Source organism: Acanthopagrus latus, chromosome 10, assembly GCF_904848185.1.
Source record: "Acanthopagrus latus isolate v.2019 chromosome 10, fAcaLat1.1, whole genome shotgun sequence".
Taxonomy (NCBI): Eukaryota; Metazoa; Chordata; class Actinopteri; order Spariformes; family Sparidae; genus Acanthopagrus; species Acanthopagrus latus.
In genome coordinates this window covers 2,818,885-2,839,209 of record NC_051048.1, presented here as the reverse complement: position 1 = coordinate 2,839,209, position 20,325 = coordinate 2,818,885, and the positions used below count along the sequence as shown (strand labels likewise).

General features: G+C 42.2%; 4 protein-coding genes across 6 annotated transcripts in view; 1 reads left to right on the top strand and 3 right to left on the bottom strand.

The window, feature by feature from the left end:
• Nucleotides 1–11: 11 nt before the first annotated feature.
• On the bottom strand, nt 12–5,422 carry LOC119027833 (coronin-2B-like). 2 transcript variants are annotated; one of them, XM_037113308.1, is made up of 14 exons: nt 5,289–5,422; nt 3,670–3,870; nt 3,284–3,400; nt 3,052–3,201; nt 2,474–2,674; nt 2,281–2,397; nt 2,064–2,168; nt 1,873–1,969; nt 1,514–1,629; nt 1,343–1,433; nt 1,095–1,255; nt 821–988; nt 669–737; nt 277–425 (listed from the first exon to the last, which is right to left on the bottom strand). In XM_037113308.1, exons 1-14 carry the CDS (start codon nt 5,301–5,303, stop codon nt 360–362), a joined length of 1,674 nt encoding a protein of 557 aa, XP_036969203.1. In that variant the 5' UTR covers nt 5,304–5,422; the 3' UTR covers nt 277–359. The 2 variants fall into 2 exon arrangements, with proteins under 2 accessions (XP_036969202.1, XP_036969203.1); XM_037113307.1 differs by having other exon boundaries at nt 12–737.
• A 2,254-nt stretch (nt 5,423–7,676) lies between these two features.
• Nucleotides 7,677–10,921, bottom strand: LOC119027738. The gene is made up of 5 exons (XM_037113169.1): nt 10,796–10,921; nt 9,286–9,627; nt 8,077–9,022; nt 7,838–8,037; nt 7,677–7,730 (listed from the first exon to the last, which is right to left on the bottom strand). The coding sequence occupies exons 1-5, from the start codon at nt 10,829–10,831 to the stop codon at nt 7,677–7,679; spliced, it is 1,578 nt and encodes a 525-aa protein (XP_036969064.1). The 5' UTR covers nt 10,832–10,921.
• Nucleotides 10,873–20,325, top strand: part of txk (TXK tyrosine kinase) — a 37,956-nt gene continuing 28,503 nt past the window's right edge. The window contains exon 1 of one of the 2 annotated variants that reach the window (XM_037113310.1): nt 10,873–11,028. The gene's annotated coding sequence lies outside the window, so the exon portion shown is untranslated. The remainder of the gene's footprint in view (nt 11,029–20,325) is intronic. The other variant, XM_037113311.1, reaches the window with a different exon arrangement.
• On the bottom strand, nt 13,518–19,952 carry LOC119027830 (protein-glutamine gamma-glutamyltransferase 5-like). The gene is made up of 15 exons (XM_037113303.1): nt 19,825–19,952; nt 19,234–19,401; nt 18,881–19,132; nt 18,306–18,424; nt 17,933–18,061; nt 17,651–17,828; nt 17,377–17,506; nt 16,886–16,995; nt 16,589–16,704; nt 16,332–16,458; nt 15,603–15,718; nt 15,170–15,344; nt 14,752–14,915; nt 13,996–14,129; nt 13,518–13,860 (listed from the first exon to the last, which is right to left on the bottom strand). Exons 1-15 carry the CDS (start codon nt 19,832–19,834, stop codon nt 13,710–13,712), a joined length of 2,079 nt encoding a protein of 692 aa, XP_036969198.1. The 5' UTR covers nt 19,835–19,952; the 3' UTR covers nt 13,518–13,709.

Genomic DNA, 20,325 nt, shown 5'->3' with positions numbered 1-20,325 from the left:
ACCCTGGTGCCATGCCTGAAGTCTGATCCACAGATATACGTCCATACTCAATGCATCGACTAACCCTAAAAGGCCAAAAAATAACTTAAACTTTTATTAATCTACTCCAGGAAGCATTGGTTAGTTTGGTGATCTAGATCATGATGCCACAACCCCCAAAAATATCTGGCTTACCCAAATATCTTGTGCCATGACAAAGATCCCAGGAGTCAAGGATACACAAATAGAATTTAAAACCATCTGAAAGTGTAAACACAAACACCCAAATCAAGTAAAGACGTCGTCAGTCTTTGCTTTATTGGCTGGAACTGTTGATTGGTCCAGGTTCTACACAGCAGCGTGAGATGTGATTGGTTGAATCAGAAGGTCGCCCTCATGTTGTTTCTGGCGTTTTTGATCTCCAGCTCCAGCTGAGTGATCCTCGCCTGCACAGCACAAACAAACGGTCACTTTAATTACCCCAATTTTACTAATTACACTCAGAGGTATGACACAGCCTTGGACTGCTGAGGTCACAGGGCTACAGCTGATGGTATTCTATCATCTTTATAATTCATCTGGATGTTGATCAGTCCCAAATCCTTCCTGGGTTTTGATCCTCGAGGATGATATATAGATGTTGGCCGACTGCCTTGTGTGTCTTTGCATGATTGTGTTTGAATACTCACGTCTTTCTGATTAAGTTGTTCTCTCAGGCCTCTAATCTCGTCTTGCTGCCTGTAAAACACCTGCAGGAGCTGAAATAAAACATGAATTTCTTGGCAGTGAGAGGAGAAACCCTTGTATTCTCATCTACATATGTCATAAATTCTCACCCCACCTCGCTCTCGGTTGTAGGCGGCGGCCTCTCTGCAGGTTCACAGCAGTGTGGGGTGCAGCAGTACGTCCACAGTGGGATCTGGGTCTCATCTGGCTGCCATCCCGACAGGTCGCTTACCTCTCTGAGGTATTTAGCGTCCTGGTACGCCAGCTGCTCCTCAAGGAAGGCCTCAAGAGAGACGATCGGCTGGTTTATACAACAGCAACAAAACAGCCAGACAAAACTTTCACCTGTCATCTTTACAGAAAACCCAGTGTTCGTTCACGCCATCTACCTCTTCCATAAAGTTCACATCTGTCCCGGTCACGGCACCATCAGCTGGGCCCATCTCGAATCTCAGGGAGCTCAACTGCCTCACGAGCCCCTTCTCAGCAGGGGTTTCTGGGTAAGGGTTGGCTACTCGAGTCCCAGGCTTCAGGGACATCAGCACAGGGCCTGATGGAGATAGAGCCAGGTGGTTGTGTTGGATCACTGAGAGAAACTGATGCGTGTATCTGTCAGCCGTTTCAGTTCATCACTGACCTCTGTCGATCCCAGACAGCCACTCCTGAGCCGTCATGGCCGCCTGGTGTCCGGCTGTCATCGGGTACAGATCCTCTTGGAAAACACCTGACTGGAAGGACAAAGCAAATCTGTACCGCTTTTCTGTCCTCTGTAAATGCAACACGATGAGGAATAAGAGGTAAAATAAACCTCCTTCCGTGGAACGATCATCGACAGTGGCTCGACCAGGTCTTTGATGGCAATCAGACGGTAAAATCGGAAAACCTCACAGGCATTCACGTCCAGGCCGCGCTTTGGCATCACTCCTAAAGTAAGGTGAGAGGAAATCTATTTATGACATAGTATAGCAAAAGTTTGCAGCCGGTGAAAAGTGGCGTAAATGCTACAACCTGCTAAAGTTGACCAAAAATTATGTTTGGACAGTTTTAGGGTGCAAATTTGGAAAGTAAAGCATCAGGAAACTAAACTTTTTGGTACTTGGAGGATGGTAGATGGCGTTTGGACGTTAGAGAACAGTCTCTGTGTTAGCGTTGTGTACGAATACTCACCGATTCCTTTCTGTGGCAGCAGGGACCTGTACTCCGTCAGGAAGTTGATGTAAGGTTTCTCAGAGCTCAGCTCGTAGTACCGGATGTTCCCGTCACCCTGAAGCACACAAACGCATCACACACTTTGTGGTGACCCTTAAAGAGAGACTCTGTTCTCAACAAGATCCAAAGAGGAATTTATTTTGTGGGACCTTTCCAGCCAAGTAGAGCATGTTGGTGTCGGGGTCGTAGAAGGGAAAGAGAACTCCGGCAGACCCGTCCAAATCTTCTTCATACAGAGGCTCCGATAAGTCGTCCTGCACACGACGGAGTGACAGAGACACATTATAGTTGTGTTGTGAACAAGAAAAGTCAATCAATTCAACTAATCACTAAATGAAGGTCTATGTAGTAGTGCGTGTGTCGTACAGGATCCCAGAGGACGATCTGTCGGTGGTTCCAAGGTGAGCTGCCGGTGGACAGAAGCATCTTCAAACCTCCGATGTATAAAACCTTGTTGGCCCTGTGGGACTTACTGCTGGACACCTGCAGGAACATCAGCAGCATCATTACAAAGTTTGTTTTCTGTTTTTGGAAACAAACTCGTAACGCTTCAGAACACCTGCAGGATCTTTCCTGTGCGTGGGTCCAGGACTCGGACTCGTCTGTCTTTGGACGTGACCGCCAGCCTGCTGCCATCTCTGTTGAAGCTGACAGACAGCAGCAGCGTGTCAGACGGGTAGCGGTGGTAGACGGGCATCAGAACCACTCGGACCGGGTACCTGAGCACTGTGCCTGCCTGGGACACATCCCAGAGGAGGACCTAAAGAGAGACAACGTCAGGGCTTTTCTGCTTGGAGAGTTTATCTGGACCTAAATACACTGACACAGGTTGTTCTGATGAAGCTAGTGGTCCAGTTTCTACTCGTTAGCAAGATGCTAATTTCTCAATGGAAGCTCAGTTAACAAAAACATTGTCTGTGACCCAGGAAGCTAAACTCCTCAAACATCAGCCAAAATCTGGCGTGATTGGTTGCCAGACGGGACCAGATGTGGTCCAGTTCTGGCTGTAAAAGGCTGCGAACTGGAACTGAGGTCAGCACCCCCAAAACCAGACAAACGATATGGGCCATAGCTGGAACAGATTTAGGACATACTAAATGTTAAAACTGCTAAATTCTGACCAATGAAGCGTCTGACCTTGTAGTCGTAGGCGGAGCTGAGCAGCAGGTTCTCAGCTGTCGGATGCCACTCAATAAGCCCCACCCTCCTGGAGTGACCAATCAGAGTCTTCCTGGCCTTGGTGAGGTTCTGTTGGACCCCACAGACCGGGATGTCCCAGATCTTCACCTGCGTTCACACACAGAACCCTTGTTTAATCAACCCGCCGACAGAAAGATGTTAACCGTAGATATGACCAGGGTCGGCTTACAGTGCAGTCCTCCGAGCACGAGGCGATGCAGTGATCGTCGAACGGGTTCCACTTGACGTCCAGAACTCTTCCACTGTGACCGCACACCCTCGGGTGCTGAGGGTCCACCCTGCCGGTCTGAGACACCAAAACTATTTTATATCAAGGTCACAGCAGCAACTCAGAACAAACATAAATACATCTTAATTAATAATTGTTGCTCTTTGACAGTGTAGGAGGAGATTCAGATCTTTAAGTTAAAGGAACAGTCTGCCAAAAAATACAGATTCAGTCATCTCCTCGACCTCATGCTGATGGACAGTCAAGTGGAGTTCAACTTCCTCTTGTCTCAATTTTTCGCTTTTATTGTGTCAAACAGCAGGAAGTGAGGACTGAAGACTACGCACGTGATGGATCGGCAGGACCAAAAAGGACCCGCCCCCGGCACACTCCGTCACCACGGCGATGAAGCAGGGGTTGACTGAGCAGTAGTGGTTGTCATGGACGCTGCGTGTGATTGGCACCCCGTCGTAGCTGTGATCCCGCGTGGACGGCTTACCGAACACGTGGCGAAACTTTGAGCAGCGGAAAGACGAATGCCACGACATCTGGAGGACAGGAAGTACCGAGGACGGGAAGTTTAAAGTGTTTTTTTACACTTTATTATCAATAAACTTGAACAAAGACAGAACAGTGTGTGTGTGTGTGTGTGTGTGTGTGTGTGTGTACGTAATCTCATAATAGTGTTGTGGAACTTCAGCAGCCGTTATTATCTGCTCTAATCAATAATGCAATCAGCTGTCGTTATTGGCTTTCATAATCTTATCAATAATAAATCAATTTCTTCAATAACGTCTTAACCATGCACACACACACACACACACACACACGCAAGTAAATCCATCGTCTAGAACAATTTGCTCACATTATTAAAGATTCATCGGTTACACACACACTTCCTGTTGTTACAAATTCCCCCTGACCTTTGACCTTTACTGCAACAGATCAGCTTACTGTAGGGAGAGGAGAGGAAGAGGAGGAGGAGGAGAGGAGGAGGAGAAGGAGAAGAGGAGGAGGAGAAGGAGGAGGAGGAGGAGGAGGAGAAGAGGAGGAGGAGAAGGAGGGGCTGCAGAGAGTGAAGACAGAAGCTTTTCACATAATTCAGTCTTAGATATTATGAAGCTGCATCAGTTAAAGGAACAGTTCACACAAACATGTAAATCCAGTCGTTATCTCCTCATCAACATGTTGATATAACGTCAGGTGAAGTTTCCACAAAACATTTCTGAGTTGCAGTATTCTTCTAAACACCTGAAGCAGCAGGAGACTTGATTTGAAAAATATAAAATGTCTCCTTACAGCTCGTCTGCTGTAATCCAAATCTTCAGAGATCCCAAAGTGATTTCAAAAGACATTATTTCCACTCCTAAGTCGAAAATTTCACTGTAGCTGCTGAGCTAAAGTGTTATCACGCACCTCGCCTGAAGTGGGTGCACGAGCTTTACTGCCCAGAAGGTGTAAATAACGTCTTTTCAGGTCGGGTGAGGATCTCGAGGGCTTCAGGACACGTGGAGACGAGCTGCATGGAGATGTTTTTCCTTTTTTAAACAAACAACATCTCTCTATCTCTTCTTCTTTTAAATGTCACTACTAAAACCTCTCTAACACCACTTTTACACAGAAGTAAGTGTGTGTTTTTTTCTGTTAAATGCAGGTAAACCCACTGGAAAAACAGGGAAGAGCAGAAAGCAGCAGATCGTACACTTCATCAGAAAATCTACTAGAAGCATCATTTTCTCATGACTTGCTCAAAGTCACTTCTTTCTGACCTCTGATGAGTTGAACATGCTCAGTACCGATCTGGGCTCAGACCATGATATCTTTAATACCTTCAGTCTCTCTTTTTAATCTCAGTGCCGACTGACCGATGTCCAAGCATCACCCAGATGTTAGCCAAGCCAGATGTTAGCAGGTGTAAGAGGTGTAACAAAAGCACTGATAAGAAGAATAAAGGATGTCGTCCTACCTCAGATGGAGTCATGTAGAATGGACTGCTTCTCCTCTGCCTGCTGAAGTCCAGCAAACAGAACCAGTCAGACTGCTGTGTCCTGCTGACTTCTCACCGCAGTGTGTGTGTGTGTGTGTGTGTGTGTGTGTGTGTGTGTGTGTGTGTGTGTGTGTGTGTGTGTGTGTGTGTGTGTGTGTGTGTGTGTGTGTTTGCGTTTTCCCTTCTGATCCATGACGTCTGGACTCTCCTTCCACATTAGCTGAGCTGGTGTATGCACGGCTGCACACACACAAACACCCCTCTGCATCTGATACTACTGACACACACACACACACGCACACACACACACACACACACACACACACAGGGATTGATTTGTGCAAGTGACAAAGGGAGAACAGTATTGTGTGTACGTGTGTGTTAGTGTGTTGTGACAGTGGTAGTGTAACCTGTGTAACTGCTCATGGAACAAGGATGAATATATATTTTATTTTGTTTCAATCTCACACTCAGAACTCTGATAGATAAAAGAACTGAGTCACTGACTGACAAAACAGCCGAGTTTCCTGAGTCAGCAGTGAAAAGAACATCGTCAAGCGTTCTTAGAAGTTTCAGTACTGTGGCGACGCTTAAAGCCAGACTGAAACTTTTCATGAATACCAAAATCATGCAAGAACTTTGAAGTTGATTAAAAACTATTCCCTCCAAAACTTTAGCTAAAAAGGGGCCGTTTGAAATCGGTCTATAATTGGAAATAACTGAAGGATCCAGGTTTTTCTGTTTTAGAAGAGGTTACACGACATGCATGCCAGTCAGAAAGTTTAAGACATCTTTGACATTCACTAAACTATGTGAATCACACACTTTCTCTGAATTGTAACCAATGAAAATAACAAATTGAATCGCCCAAACAAAAGCTAACAAGTTCAGAATTGATTTGAAACCAGATTTATTTATTTTTTTTTGTATAGATTTTCAAGTCGTTTCTACAAAATTGTATATTTTGGGCCAAAAAACTGAATCTGACAACTAAAAAAACCTGCTTTGATTGATTTTAATATGTATGAGCTGCACATCAATTGTATAACAAACAGTTTACACAGTGTTTGAAATAAGGACGACAGTTCTTAAGAAAAATTCATTACATTCCATTGATTCACTGACAGTGTCTTTGAAGGTGAATAGTCAAGATAAAAAAATAACATTTTAACAAGGGACCACCACAGAATTAAGCTCTAACCCTAATCAAAAAACATTATTTGACTGATTTTATAATAGATGAGCCGCCGATCAACGGTAGATAATCGAGATACAACAGTCAGAAAATGCATCTGACACCTCTTCTACTGGCACTGGCATCAACCTATATAATTGTACTTTCATATTGTTTAATCAGTTACCAGCAAAACAAACAACAGACAAACATAAACAGGAGGAGAAAGTAAAGGAGCTGAGGACGTCAGAGGGCTCTGACTGGTGGTTCGGAGTTTAGTTGATGTAGCAATGGCTGTTGTTGATGTCTGGTTGGTTGTGTTGGTCTGGGGCTCAGAAGTTGAAGTAATGATGGTCGTTGACACCAGAGTGGTTGTGTTCATTTCAGTGTTGGAAGTTGCCAGACTGACGGTCGATGTGTGGACTGTTGCATTAGTCAGGGGTTTGGAAGTTGAAGTAATAACGGCTGATGATAACTGAGTGGTTACGTTAGTTTGGGGTTCGGAAGCTGTGGAAAAAAAGGTTGTTGATACCTGGTTGGTTGTGTTAGTTTGGGGTCCAGATGAGGGAGTAATAAAGGGTGCTGATACCAGGGTGGTTGTGTTTATTTCAGGGTTGGAAGTTGTCAGACTGAAGGTCGATGTCCGGATTGTTGCATTAGTTTGGGGTTCAAAACTAATGATGGTCGATGATAGCTTAGTTTGGGGTTGGGAAGCTGTGGGAATTAAGGTTGTTGATACCTGGTTGGTTGTGTTAGTTTGGGGTTCAGATGTTATAGGAATTGCTGTTAATGTCTGGTTGGTGTTGTTAGTTTGGGGTTCAGATGTTGGAGTAATAAAGTTCGTTGATACCTGAATGGTTGTGTTTGTTTCAGGGTCGGAAGTTGTCAGACTGACAGTAGATGTCTGGGAAGTTGCATTAGTTTGGGGTTCAGAAGTTGAAGGGATGGTTGTTGATGTCAGGGTGGTTGTGTTAATTTGAGGGCCATAAGTTGTAAGAATGAAGGTTGTTGATACCTGGTCTGCTGTGTTAGTCCGGGGTTCAGAAGTTGTAGGAATGACAGATGTTGATACCGAGGTGGTTGTGTTATCTTGGGGTTTAATAGTTGTGTCAATGGTCGTTTTAATTGATGAGATAGATGTTGTGATTGCTGGAGCAGTGGTTGGTAATGTATCGGTAGTATCTAATTTTTCTTTAGTCGCAGGTATCGTGGTACTTATAGCTGGAGAAACAGCAGTAGAGGGATTGCTAGTTGTCACAGCAATTGGGGTAGATGATGTAGTGGCAGTTTGAGATGTAGCATGTATTGTTGGATCTCCATCTCCCAATGCACCATCACCACCACCTCCTCCTACACTCCCACCAACTCCTCCTAAACCACCACCAACTCCTCCTACACCACCACCACCACCTACTAAACCACTACCACCTCCTCCTACACTACCACCAACTCCTCCTACACCACCACCAACTCCTCCTACACCACCACCACCTCCTCCTACACTACCACCAACTCCTCCTACACCACCACCATCTCCTCCTACACCACCACCACCTCCTCCTACACTCCCACCAACTCCTCCTAAACCACCACCACCTCCTCCTAAACCACCACCACCAACTCCTCCTACACTACCACCAACTCCTCCTACACCACCACCACCTACTAAACCACCACTAACTCCTCCTACTAAACCACCACCAACTCCTCCTGATCCTCCCTGATTTCCTCCTTGCCCATCATCATCATTTTCCTGGGAAGAGTTGTCTTCATTCTTTGTGGTTGCAGTAGTGGTTGTGGTAATGGTGGTGGTGCCTCTTGTAGCAGAAGTAGTAGTTGTTGTATTGTTGGTAGTAGTTGTTTCACTAGTGGAAGATATAGTGGCGCTGAAATTGGTTGTAGCAGTAGTTGAGGTAAAGCTAGTTGTGGTATTAAGAGGGGCAGATGTAGTTGAAACTTGGGGTGGGCATTTACAAAATTTGTTTTTAGCATTAATTTCTGGGTAAAACTCAGCAACAGTTGTTTGAAGGGGACACTGAGATCCAGGAAACACATTAACGCTCAGTTCTTGATGGAGTTCTGCCAAAGTCTTTGTCTGCAGATATTTAGATGAATCTTCTGCAACATTGTCACCCCAGTGTGCGCTTGCCAACCACTTGGCCATGCTGTGACTGTAACAGCAGAAAGCGGACCAAAGGATGGAGGGAATATTAACCTTGTTGTTGAGTTTGTTGTTCTCGCTGGGCTGCGCTCCAGTGACTACAAAACCTTCAATGACATTATTATTGTTGATGCAGTACTTCTGCAGGACACACTGGACGCAGCTCTCCATTTTTTGCCAGCTGCCACCGTTGAAAGACACCGCTTGTGGAACGATGTTTGTCAGGGTGAAGGTTGATATTTTATCATTTCTATCAAATGCATGAGAAGTTGGAAATAAATGGCCCCTGTTGTAGACTGTGCTGTTTTTATAATCATCGTTAGAGGCCTGGTGGCTGTATCGGTCATCCCTCATGTTGTTGGTATTCTTTTCTTCAAGCTACGAAAAAATCAGAGGGCTGTGTCAGTGGTAGTGAAATTGTGTCTGTATGATACAATAAATTAAATTTTTTTTGCTTAATGTTGTAATTGTAATTCTCAAATTACATCCATATGAACAGAACATTTAAGATGACATTTCAGTAATCTGTATAATAAAATAAATGGTGTGACTTTTTCCCAGTGTTTAGAAATTTTACTTAATAATCAGATTAAGAAGAAAAAGGCATTTTTGTCTTGTTATGACCAGTCAGAAAGACATACCTCTGGCTCTATCTTCCAAGGGGTTCGGGGTCTTCCCTTGTCTTGTTCCCCTCTGTACTTGTAAGCAGAAAACACTGGAATCTTGTTCTGTGTGTCGTAGAGCGTCACAAACCTTCTCTCATTCTTGAAAGTCTGGCAGATGGGTTTGTATCGGCTCTTGTTCATGATGTTGCCGCCCTCCAAGATTCCTGGGACCTGTGGTGGAGTGTTGTCGAGGAGAAACTGGTCACAGTCTCTCATTGAATCCACCACTTCAGCTACTGTGGGAACGAAGGACAGGAGGAGGAAGGCAGCGATGGGCAGGAGACACCAAATCTTCAGGGATGTCGTCATCATCACACCCTGTGGATTGTTCCGCCAGGGGAAAGAGCAAAGAATCATCAACACTACAGTTTACTTTAGTAGCACCAATCGCTGTCTTTCTTTTGTTTAACCCAGAAAAAAGTGCGAGAACCAAAATCTTAGTTAATGATTGTTAAACCAACACCGCTGCCAGTGCTGCAGTATTTTCCCATGGTACTTATACTGTACCTTGAATGACCAGCATCATTGTGTACACAAAAATTTAATCTGGACTTCCTTCTTGGATGGAAACCAGAAAAGAAACATTATGCGGTTGGTGATTCTGGAGACTGAGTCTCATTACCAACAGCCAGGGTCAGTGGCACCGGCCCGAAACCCAACCATAAGTATTGGTATGACCAGGTACGACCTGGGAATGAGACTCATAAATCGATCTTTCTTGAGATGTGCACCAGTATGACCTTTGAAGTATATGAAAGGCTTCTTAGTTAGAGCTGCTAGCTGCACAGCTAACTGAGCTAACCAGCTAATAAGGGCAGCTTCCTTATTTGTTATGAGTATGAATTTGAGAGGTGGACATTTTTATTTTTTTAATTAAATAGAAACTTTTGTTCTGCTACTTCTACAAACTGTGGATGTTTTATACACAATACACTACCAGGAAAAACACTCTGATGTGTAGCCTAAATATCTCAGTGGCCACAGTCTAAACTTACTTTTTCCTTGAAAATATGTTCAATTTTTAGTTGAAAACATTAAACAATTGACACTTTATTATGTGAATAAATGGCAGTTTTGATGTTTATGTGTTGTGTTATCGAGATATCTCTTGAAGTTAGCTTGCTTACCTGCAGTTAGCAAACTACTTTCGGACGGGACGGTCCCTGTCCAAAAGTAGTTTGCTTGGCGTGTAAAAGCTAACTATCCTCTTCAGTCAGAGCTGCTAGCTGCATGGCTAACTGAGCTAACTGAGTATGAATGTGATAGATGGCCATTTTTCTTCTTCTTCTTTTTTTTTTTTTTTTACATATTCCCCCTTTAATGAAAAGACAAACTTTGTTAGTGGTCCAGGCATTTAACTTAAACATGTATAAAGTATCATACTGTGGAAATACTCAGGTACATTACAGGTAACTAAAAATGATGCTCAAGTACAACACTCGAGTTTGTTTTCATCACAGTACTACAGAAACCTCCTCATCCTCACAGACAGACAGGTGCGCTGATGGACGTCAACCGCCATGATTAGCTAACACGCTAGCTAACAAGCTAGCTAGCTAACCGTCGCGGCTGTATCACGGTGGCTTCACTGACGGAGGAAAGAGACTCATACACGGGGGAAAGACATCGTGACGGTCTCTGGAGGATTTCTGAAGGATTTATTCATGTCGGCAGATTTGTGGATTTGTTTTCCTTCGTTCTCAAATCAAGAACCAACAGGTGAGTTTTGTTTTTTTAATTGTCAGGTGTTTGCTGTTTTGGTCGTGTCGGATGTCACGGTTGGTTAGCTAACTGAAACCTTGGCTGAGAGCTAACGTTGCGTTTTAATCTCACGTTTAGTTACGTGACTTTGTTTTAATTGTTTGTTTCCAGACAACGTTTAAATCCAGTACCGTTACTTTCACAGCGTGGGAGTACATTTACTCACATGTACTACAACAGACACAACTAGTACTTACACTTCAATATATTAATGAAGCCAGTATTAATATTTTACTTAAAGTACTTAATGTTACTCTGCAGATTTAGGTAAAAAGTAAACAGGAATGTAACTGAGTACATTTACTCGAGTACTGTAGGTGCACTACAGACACTACTAGTACTTATACCTCAATATATTAATGAAGCCAGTATTAATATTTTACTTAAAGTAGTTAATGTTGCTGTGCAGATTTAGGTAAAAAAACAAAACAAAAAAAACCAAACAGGAATGTAACTGAGAAGATGTACTCAAGTACTGCAGGTGTATTACTACAGACACTACTAGTACTTAAACTTCAATAGATAAATGGAGCAAGTATTACAATTGTACTTATTTTACTGTTTACTTCTAGTAGTTAATAAATATCTTGTGTGTTTCTGACTGTTGTTCAGACAAGCAATACATACTAAGATGTCAGGGGTGAACTGAGAGGATCTTTGTCTCTATTTTTTAAATAACATTTACAGCCAATAGATTAATTTAGAAAGCGGTCAACAAGTTAATCAATGAAGAAAAATGTAATTAACTAGTTTCAGCCCTTGAGAATATAACATATAACTTACCATCTTGGATTACAGCTTCATGAGATCTGCTGTTCTTTATTAAACAGTAACTTAAGACAAACAGTGTGAGTGCACCTCTGGTATTATCTGAAACTATGAGGTTGCTCTGATTTCCACTTTAAGTGTTTCCACCTCCCACAAGTGCTTTTCATGTCTACAAGCCCTGATTGTAGACGCATGACGGGAACTTTCCCTCATACTGATTTACTCTCTTATTCTCTCTGAGTCTGAGTTTCACTGTGCAGGGAAATGATCATCACTCTGATTGTTCAGTTCAATCCAAAGTCTCATTATAACTACATTTATTGTTCTTTAAAATGTACTGTCAATAGTTTCTGTTATTTTTTTAACTGCTATTATTTGTCACTGGTTTCAGTGGTGGTGTGTATGTTTGTGTAATAGCAGACTTTAACCAGCAAGTGGCGATGTTGTATTGACAGTTTCTGTTTGTACCAGGGTAGTTTGTGAGTGTAGGTTTGCCATGTGGCCATAAGTATTTGGACACTGGGTCTGACACTTCATATTAGAGGGGAAAAACAATCAAATATCGATGTATCGGCCCACATGCAGATATTGTTTGCATATCTTGTGAAAGACATAAAATCTGCATGATCCCAATTACCTTCTTTTGCATTATAATCTTTTCAAATCAGACAATGTATGCGCTGGTACCATATATCCATGATGGGCAACTGTTGAACCTTCTGCAGGGATTTGATCCCAGTCAGACAGCAGAACATCAGTGAGGTCCAACTCTGATGTTGGTGATCAGGTCTGACTCCAGTTCATCACAGAGGTGTTGGATGTGGTTAAGGTCAAAGCTCTGTGCAGACCGGTCATGTTTCTGTGCACCAAACTGGAGTTTATATCGCTATCAGCAGAGCTATGTGGACCAGTTGGGCAGGGTTATAAAAAAGAAAGTTGTCTTCCAGACATAAATATGTTCATATCAGTTGTATCTGACAGCGAGGCACATTTCTGTACCTGTAACAAGCCAAAATATGTCTGTGTGTTAACAATGGGTCATGTAACATATCTTTTAGTGGAGCTTACGTCATCCCTTGTCCTTAAAATGAGACTTCAACCTTAAAGTTACCTGGAGTTTGAATAGTTTGGTAAACTCACATGACCTCAAAGTTCAGGTCGTTCTACACACGTGGGTGGTGTGTCAAGACAGACACAGACTAATCCGCCAAATGTGGATTTATTCGCCACTGAATACTTAATTTCTAAACTATGTATTTGAGTGCAGAAAGATTTACGATAAAGTCTAATAATCCTTTATTTGGTAACCAGTTTACTCAAGACATCAAGAGGCAGTACTTGGTTGAAAACACACTTTTATTAAAGCCAAGTAAAAGCCACCACCACACAGCTCTGTATATCTTCGTAGATTGTACATTTCTTCTATTACAGTCATGACACTACTGATTTATTTATGATTTTAAAGGTTAATATGCAACATTGGTCTCTTCAGGCATTTCTTATCAGCCTTGCATGGACTAATTTTGGTAAATAGAAGAATAAATGTGACCTGCAGCTGCTATATGTGTAAAGAAACACTTACACAGAGAGAATACAATTTTCTACATTTTAAAACATATCACAATATTCCCAGAAGCCCAGAATTTAATTTACAGACAGAGAAAGGCTATAATTTGTCATATTTGAGAAGTTGAATGATATGATATGATTTCTCACATTTTTTTTTATTAAGATATGTTTAATCAGCTTGAACACGATGAAGCACAAACCCTTACACCAGCGCAGTGTGAATAATAAGTCGTGACTACGATGAATATCCTGCTTATTTTAGCCATAATTAGACCCAAGGCGGACAGGGAGGTTGGAGAGCTTCAGGGATTGATTTGGAAGGTGCAGCTGCCCTTCACGTCCCTGAAGGCGCTGCAGTCGAAGTCGGCCACCACCGTCTTTATCCCGGCCTTGTAGGGCATCGTGGTGACCCTCAGCCTCAACGTGCTGTTTGGCTCCAGATCTTTCACGTTGCTGTTGACACACAAACATGGTGTTGATAACTGCACTTCAAAAAACGGTTGATGATGGTAGTTTAAGTGGCTGTTTTGGCATCAAGAGAAGGTGACAACAAAATCAAGAAAATGAAGAACTTTAGTAAATCCTGACCTTTCTACGTAATCCGATTTGAAAAGGCCACATCCGATGACAGTCAGAGAGCAGTTCCACAGCTTCTCATTCAGCGGGTTTTTGAATTCCACCTCCAAGGTCAAGGTTTGAAACACACGGGCCTCACCCAGAACCTAAAACACACATACGTACCACATCATTAGTTCACATGGTGTCTGGTTCTGTGGTAGTCTTACTGACCACTGTCTGCACTTTGTAGCAGCACAGACAAACTAACTGACAGAACTTATTCATGAACACATTCAGTGTCAAAACAAGATGTTCAGATTATTATCACGCAACCTACCATTATCATTGTAGGTGACAGTCATTCATTCCCGTGATAGAGGAATGAGTGACACGCTTCACTGATGCTCAGTGGAGCATGGAGATAAACAAGTTTGATTTCCTGGGTGTGGGGCTATTGTTGGGTGTATCACCCAGATCTTGCAGGACATGAGAGACTGAGCTCTCTGTTTAGCCCTCCGCTAACTTTAATGAGGATAAAACAATTAAATTGTGCACCTTTTCTATACTTTTACATATATTATTGGACCTAAAGCATCAAATTGAAACTGATAGTTTAATGAAAAATGAAAAAAACATTGCGTTTCAGAGGTAAACACAGCACAGATATGTCTCGTCCATCCTCAAGCAACTGCATCTGGGTTCAAGGAATTAATACTTGTGTCAAACTGTGAGGGGCGATACAGATCACAGATCGAAATTCTGTACATCACAGAGGATTCTGCTGACCTTAATGGAGATTGAAGGGTCCTCCAGGGAGATGTCAGTCTCAGTCTCATAGATGTCATCTTCCTGCTGTTTGTCAGTGGCCACCGCTGAAACCTTCATGCTGTCACAGTTGGCCATGAATTTACTGTAGGCTGAGAACGGGATCTGAATAGGTAGGATCACCTCTGTGGGACGTGAGGACGGGAGCAGAGAAAAAACACAAAAAAGTTCTGTAAGCTTGTGTTAAAAAAAATGTTGAACTTTTTACATGACCAGAAACTCAGTATGATAATCTATATACCTTCAAATAAAAACGTTTTACAGTCACATGGTGGCATAACCAACTTTTTCAGTTTGATGGTGAAAAAGATAATTCAAAACACAAAAATTAGTTGTAATAGAAGATATTGAAGAGTTGTATAAGGAAATAACTGCAGACCTTGTCCAGGCAGTATGGTCTTCTCCTGGATTGTGCTCTGGATATTGTTTGCTGGTTTGCCGTTGTACATCATGGCCTGAGCGTTGACACGGATGGACATTGTCTTAATGGTTCGATCTTTGTTGCCCAGTGTCAGCTGCAGTTTGATGTCCTGACCATTCACCATTGTGGTCTCCTGGTGTAGAAAGAAAAAACTCATTATAAACATGTTAGCAAGCTGAAGTTAGCACTTAATGCTTTAGATGCATTTTTGTTTGTATGAAAGAAGTGTTGAAGATTTGTGTCTGGCCCTACTTCTTGGTGACTTGAAAGCCCGATTGTAGAAAAATGCAACTATCTAAATGAGTGCCTTCAATTATTTAGTCTGAATTTGTGCATGTTCCCACCTTGCTTTATAAAGTTACATATTGCCCTTCAGCATCCCAGTTTTTACCTCTTTGAATTTCATCTCCAACTTAAGTGGCTCGTCTCTGGTATCACCCTCTTGATCACCTCCTGAGTTCACTCGGTTGAGTGCTCGCCTGAAGATGGCCCTCTCCTTTGCACTGCCTGTATGGAGCAAACTCATAATTAACTTTTATCAATGCAGAGAACCATACAGTAACAAATACAACATCCAGATTATTCTGAAACACTTCATCAGGCACAGTGATGACCATAGAGTATACTCATATAATAGACCATTTGCTCAGCCTGTCCAAGATGTTGCAATGACCAATTCTTGTGAAGTCTGCACGACCTTGTAATTTTGTCTAAAGACACATAATTATGATGACTGGTCAAATTTACAGGAAAGCAATGGTGATCGGACAACAAATTCCTAACCCTTGTTTAACTGGATTTGGCAGTCATATGCCCATGTACACCAAGATACTCTGTTTGAAGACCAACAGGAATATGGGTATGTAAGGGTTGATATTATAAACCATTTGATTTCTTGGAGCATCAAATCCTGAAATCTCAGTTCTTAGGTGAGATAGTCATTGAGAAAACATCCAAAACCAGTTTAAGGACCTAACGGAATGAATGAATTTGTGCTTATTACCATATAAAAGTGTTCTTGAGTTTCACTGACCTGAGTTCCTCAACTCAAGCAAGACAGTCTTTGCTACACAAAAGACAGACACTCTGTGAAGTATTCTCCAAAGGATGCAGTCTTTACCTTCTTTGTGTTTGTAGCTGTCTGTGATATCATTTCTCATGTTGGAACCAACAGCCTTGGTAGAGATGTTCTGGCCTACTGTCTTGGTGTCAGAGTGCATTTTCTTCTTCAGACCACGGGCAGTGACCTGAGGGTGAGTCGAGGAAAAAAAATAGCATTGAAAAAACAGAATAAAATAACTTGATTATCTGGGAAGTTTTGATTTCCCTACTAGTGCCAGATTTCAAATCATTGTAAGATCATGTGTGGTCACTGACCATCCACTTGACAATGTCAGCATTGACCTCAGCAAAGACAAATGGCATGTCATATTTCAAGTGAGCCTCGCCTTGGAGGATGCCCTTGACTGAGGCTGGACCACAGCAGTACACCCCTGGGGCAAGACAAACAAAATTTGACATATATATTTTTTAATCTTTTGATTGACTTGTAAATGCAACAAAGACAGTGGCCAAGTGGAGCACTCTTTGTAATTTTACATCACTTACTCAAGTTATTCAGTCTTGAGTATGTTGCTATGCTTTTATTAGTTTAAAAAACAAAATTGCATTTACCGTCACTTAATTCCTGTGGAGTGGGATCCAAGACTTGCCATCCATCAAAGCTGTTTCCTTTCTTGAGGTCTGGTCGTTTCATCCATCCTTCCGTCCACACATGGAAGTTCCTGAATTACACCGATAAATACAATTCCCAATCTCCCAGTCATTCTCAATGATGGGAACTATTGGGACTTTCTGATTGATAGGGATGTCATGTTGTTAGGGTGTTGGTCTTTGATTGCTAGGGTGGTTAGCGATGGTTGATAAAGTGTTAGTTATGGTAGACTGGTTTGGGAGTATTCAGGGTGTTACCAGCTCAGTAGTGTTTATTGTTGGCTACTTGCCATGATGGTGTAAAGAGAATTTAAGCTGTGGAAACTGGTTGTTTTGGGGAAGAACACTTGCTTAATGGCCTGGTCCAATGATGAGAGTTATTATATGATAACATTATTTGCTAAGCCGGGTATATCCACTCAAACCCAACCATAACAAAGTGCCTCTCTTACCAGACACTGTCTTTGCCTTCTGTGGCTCCGTTGTCGTTATAATACTCATCGATGGTGAGGCTGTTGTTTGTGTCATGAGCTGACTGGAAGTTTGTGACAACGCGACATGGGATTCCCAGGAACCGCATCACTGGAATTAAACATATTTAAACATGCACAGACTCAAATACTAAAGCATGAAGGGTAATGATGAAGTGAGACAGTAGCTCAGTTCTACTGATATTTGATACTAACACTGCACCAACACATTCACATTAACACCACAGTAGAGTACCTGTGCACATGACACCAGCAAACACCCAGCACTGTCCGTACTTCACTGGGTTGCAGTTGTTTTGATACCAGCGCTGGAGGATGCTAACGCTTCCGATCCAGTGGGTGGGCCTTACTCCATCAGAGTAGTCTCCACTCCAGCGTCCCACTAACACACCTCGATCACCGTTAGAGTTGATCTGCAGATACAAATTAGTTATAAATCATGAGTAATATTTACCAATACCAATGCCACAATTGAAAAGTACTCCATTACAAGGAATTGGGCAAGTCATACTCATACCATGGCGCTGACCACACGGCTAACATAGATGGGGTTACAGCGAGCAGAGACGTCATCAGCCGGATCTCTTAAATATTTTGGGTTGATATCCAACATCTTGAGACAAATGTCCACCATTTCCTCCTCAAACTGTGTAATAAGACACAAGTTAGAACTGCCAGTTAGCAAAAATACCAACTTGCCCATGGCTGCCCTACAGTATGTCTGTCAGGCTCATGATATACTTGCTTTTTAATGGAAGATTAAGTGGATATACCACCATGGGAAAGATCAAGTTGTAATCACTCAGTTATGTATCTAATATCTTCCATGTGCATATGTTGTCCAAGTCAAACAACAAAAAGCATCAATTTTGACCGCCTAAAATGTTTACCTGTCCAAAGACCCAGTCCAACGGGTGGGCGTATCTTGACGTTCCTGTATAGATTAGTCCTTGTTCGTTCATCACATACTCTTGTCTTTCTCTTTCATCAGGTAGAAACACCCAGTCATCTACAAACAAACACACAGCCCAGTGACATAAGTAAAACAGGTTAAAACCGCACATCATAATTGTTTTTAATTGTTTATAATTGTTCATAATTGTTTTTTTTATTAAGATATTATTAACTTTTAAATAAATAATTAAAATGTGTTTGCTTGAGATGTGACCCTAAAGTCTTAGACCCTAAAATTTTCACACTACAATCATTGTTAAGTTTTCTGGAGCCCTTTACTAGGGAGCGCTGGAGGTGACATGGATGTTTTTTGTTATCTCACGAGTGCGACGCGACTTACTGTCTCGCACGCACAAGATAGTCAGCTGCACTCGTGAGATGAAAAAAGAAAATACATGCCACCCCAGTATATGCGTTATTAACAGAGCTACTATTACCTTGACAACTCCTCCATCATCATGGCCAGCATAATAGCTAATAAAAAGTCAGAGTCTGCAGTATCTACACCTACCTGAGCACCAGGGGTTGAAGAGCACCACCAGAGTTCCCAGGGTGATTCTTTCACTCAGGGTCTTTGCAGACAGCGAGTACCTCCCCACAGGAGCGTCGGCCGGTGGGGTCACGGACAGGGTCATGATCCCTCTCTCCAGGTTGGATGTCTTGTCAGTACTGTACTTCCAAATGGCCTTGACGTCACTGGTGTACATTGGGGACGGGTTACCAAACTCAGAACGGGTCCCATGCTTTTCTGAAGGAGCTGGACCTGGTGAGGATGGTGGGTGGGGTTAGAGCGGAGGTGGATAAAAATCCTATGTCAAAATAGTTATAAGCGACTCTCACAGTGTGAATTATGAGGTAATCTACCTGTCTCCACAATGAGGGCGAGCGGGTCGTGGGCCCTGACAGGTTTCACCATTTCCAGAGTGAGGAGGAAGGACTGTCCCCGCCTCACAATCAGCTGCTCAGTTGTTATTTCAATGGTGCGATGGGCCGAGTTGTTAGACTGGCAGTGGAAGTCCACCTTCTTAATCACTACAACAAATAAAACATTAACCTGTTGAGTAACCTTTGCAAATCTTGTGCAATTAAGAAGCCAGTGTAGAAGTAATTATTGGAATTAATTTAAAAATGTTGATTAGGATTTTACAGATAATAAATTCAATGCATTTAATACTTTACTTTGAGTTTTAATGAAATAATTAGATGGTAGAATTAGAATGGAAGTTTGTAATCTTTAGAAAAGTTATAACATTTTTTTCTGTTAGCACACAGCTTCCATACATTCACCTCCAAACAGGGTAGAAGATAACAGAATACATATTAATGTTTTATTGTGATGAAAAGTGGAATTCATCAGTCATAATAATAAACCTACCAAACAATCCAAGTTAAGTCTCACTCTGGCCCTGATAAAATGTAATCACCTTATAAATCCTGCTCATAATCAATACTCACTCTTTGCCATCCTGTCAGTGTTTGTAGTGTGCCGTTCTTTCCTCAGCAGGTTTAAGAAACAGCTGAAGTGAGCAGCAGAGCAGCCTCCTGCTTTTTAAAGACTCAGGGATTGGGCGTCTTCACTTCCTTAATTAGATAAAATTCCTGCTGAAACCTAGAACAATGAGTGATGATGCCTGACTGTAAACCAATGGTAGAAAGGCAGCTTGATTTATTTATTTATTAGTTTTATCTCGTGCTCACATCTACTAACGTAGGAGAAGAACACCATTAAGGAGTCATTTTTTTAAGAAAAGTGAAAGTTAAACAAGATTTTATCATTTGTTGACGCCATCAGACTCACGGATCACTAACAAGCATGAAGTGTATTCACTGATGCCACAGCAAAGTTGTAGAAAAGTCGGCTGTAAGGAGTCAAAGGATGATAATAATAATGAAGAGGATTGTTGTCCCGCAACATCAGGTGCAACTAAACTGAATTCTGTTCAATGTTTCTTCCTG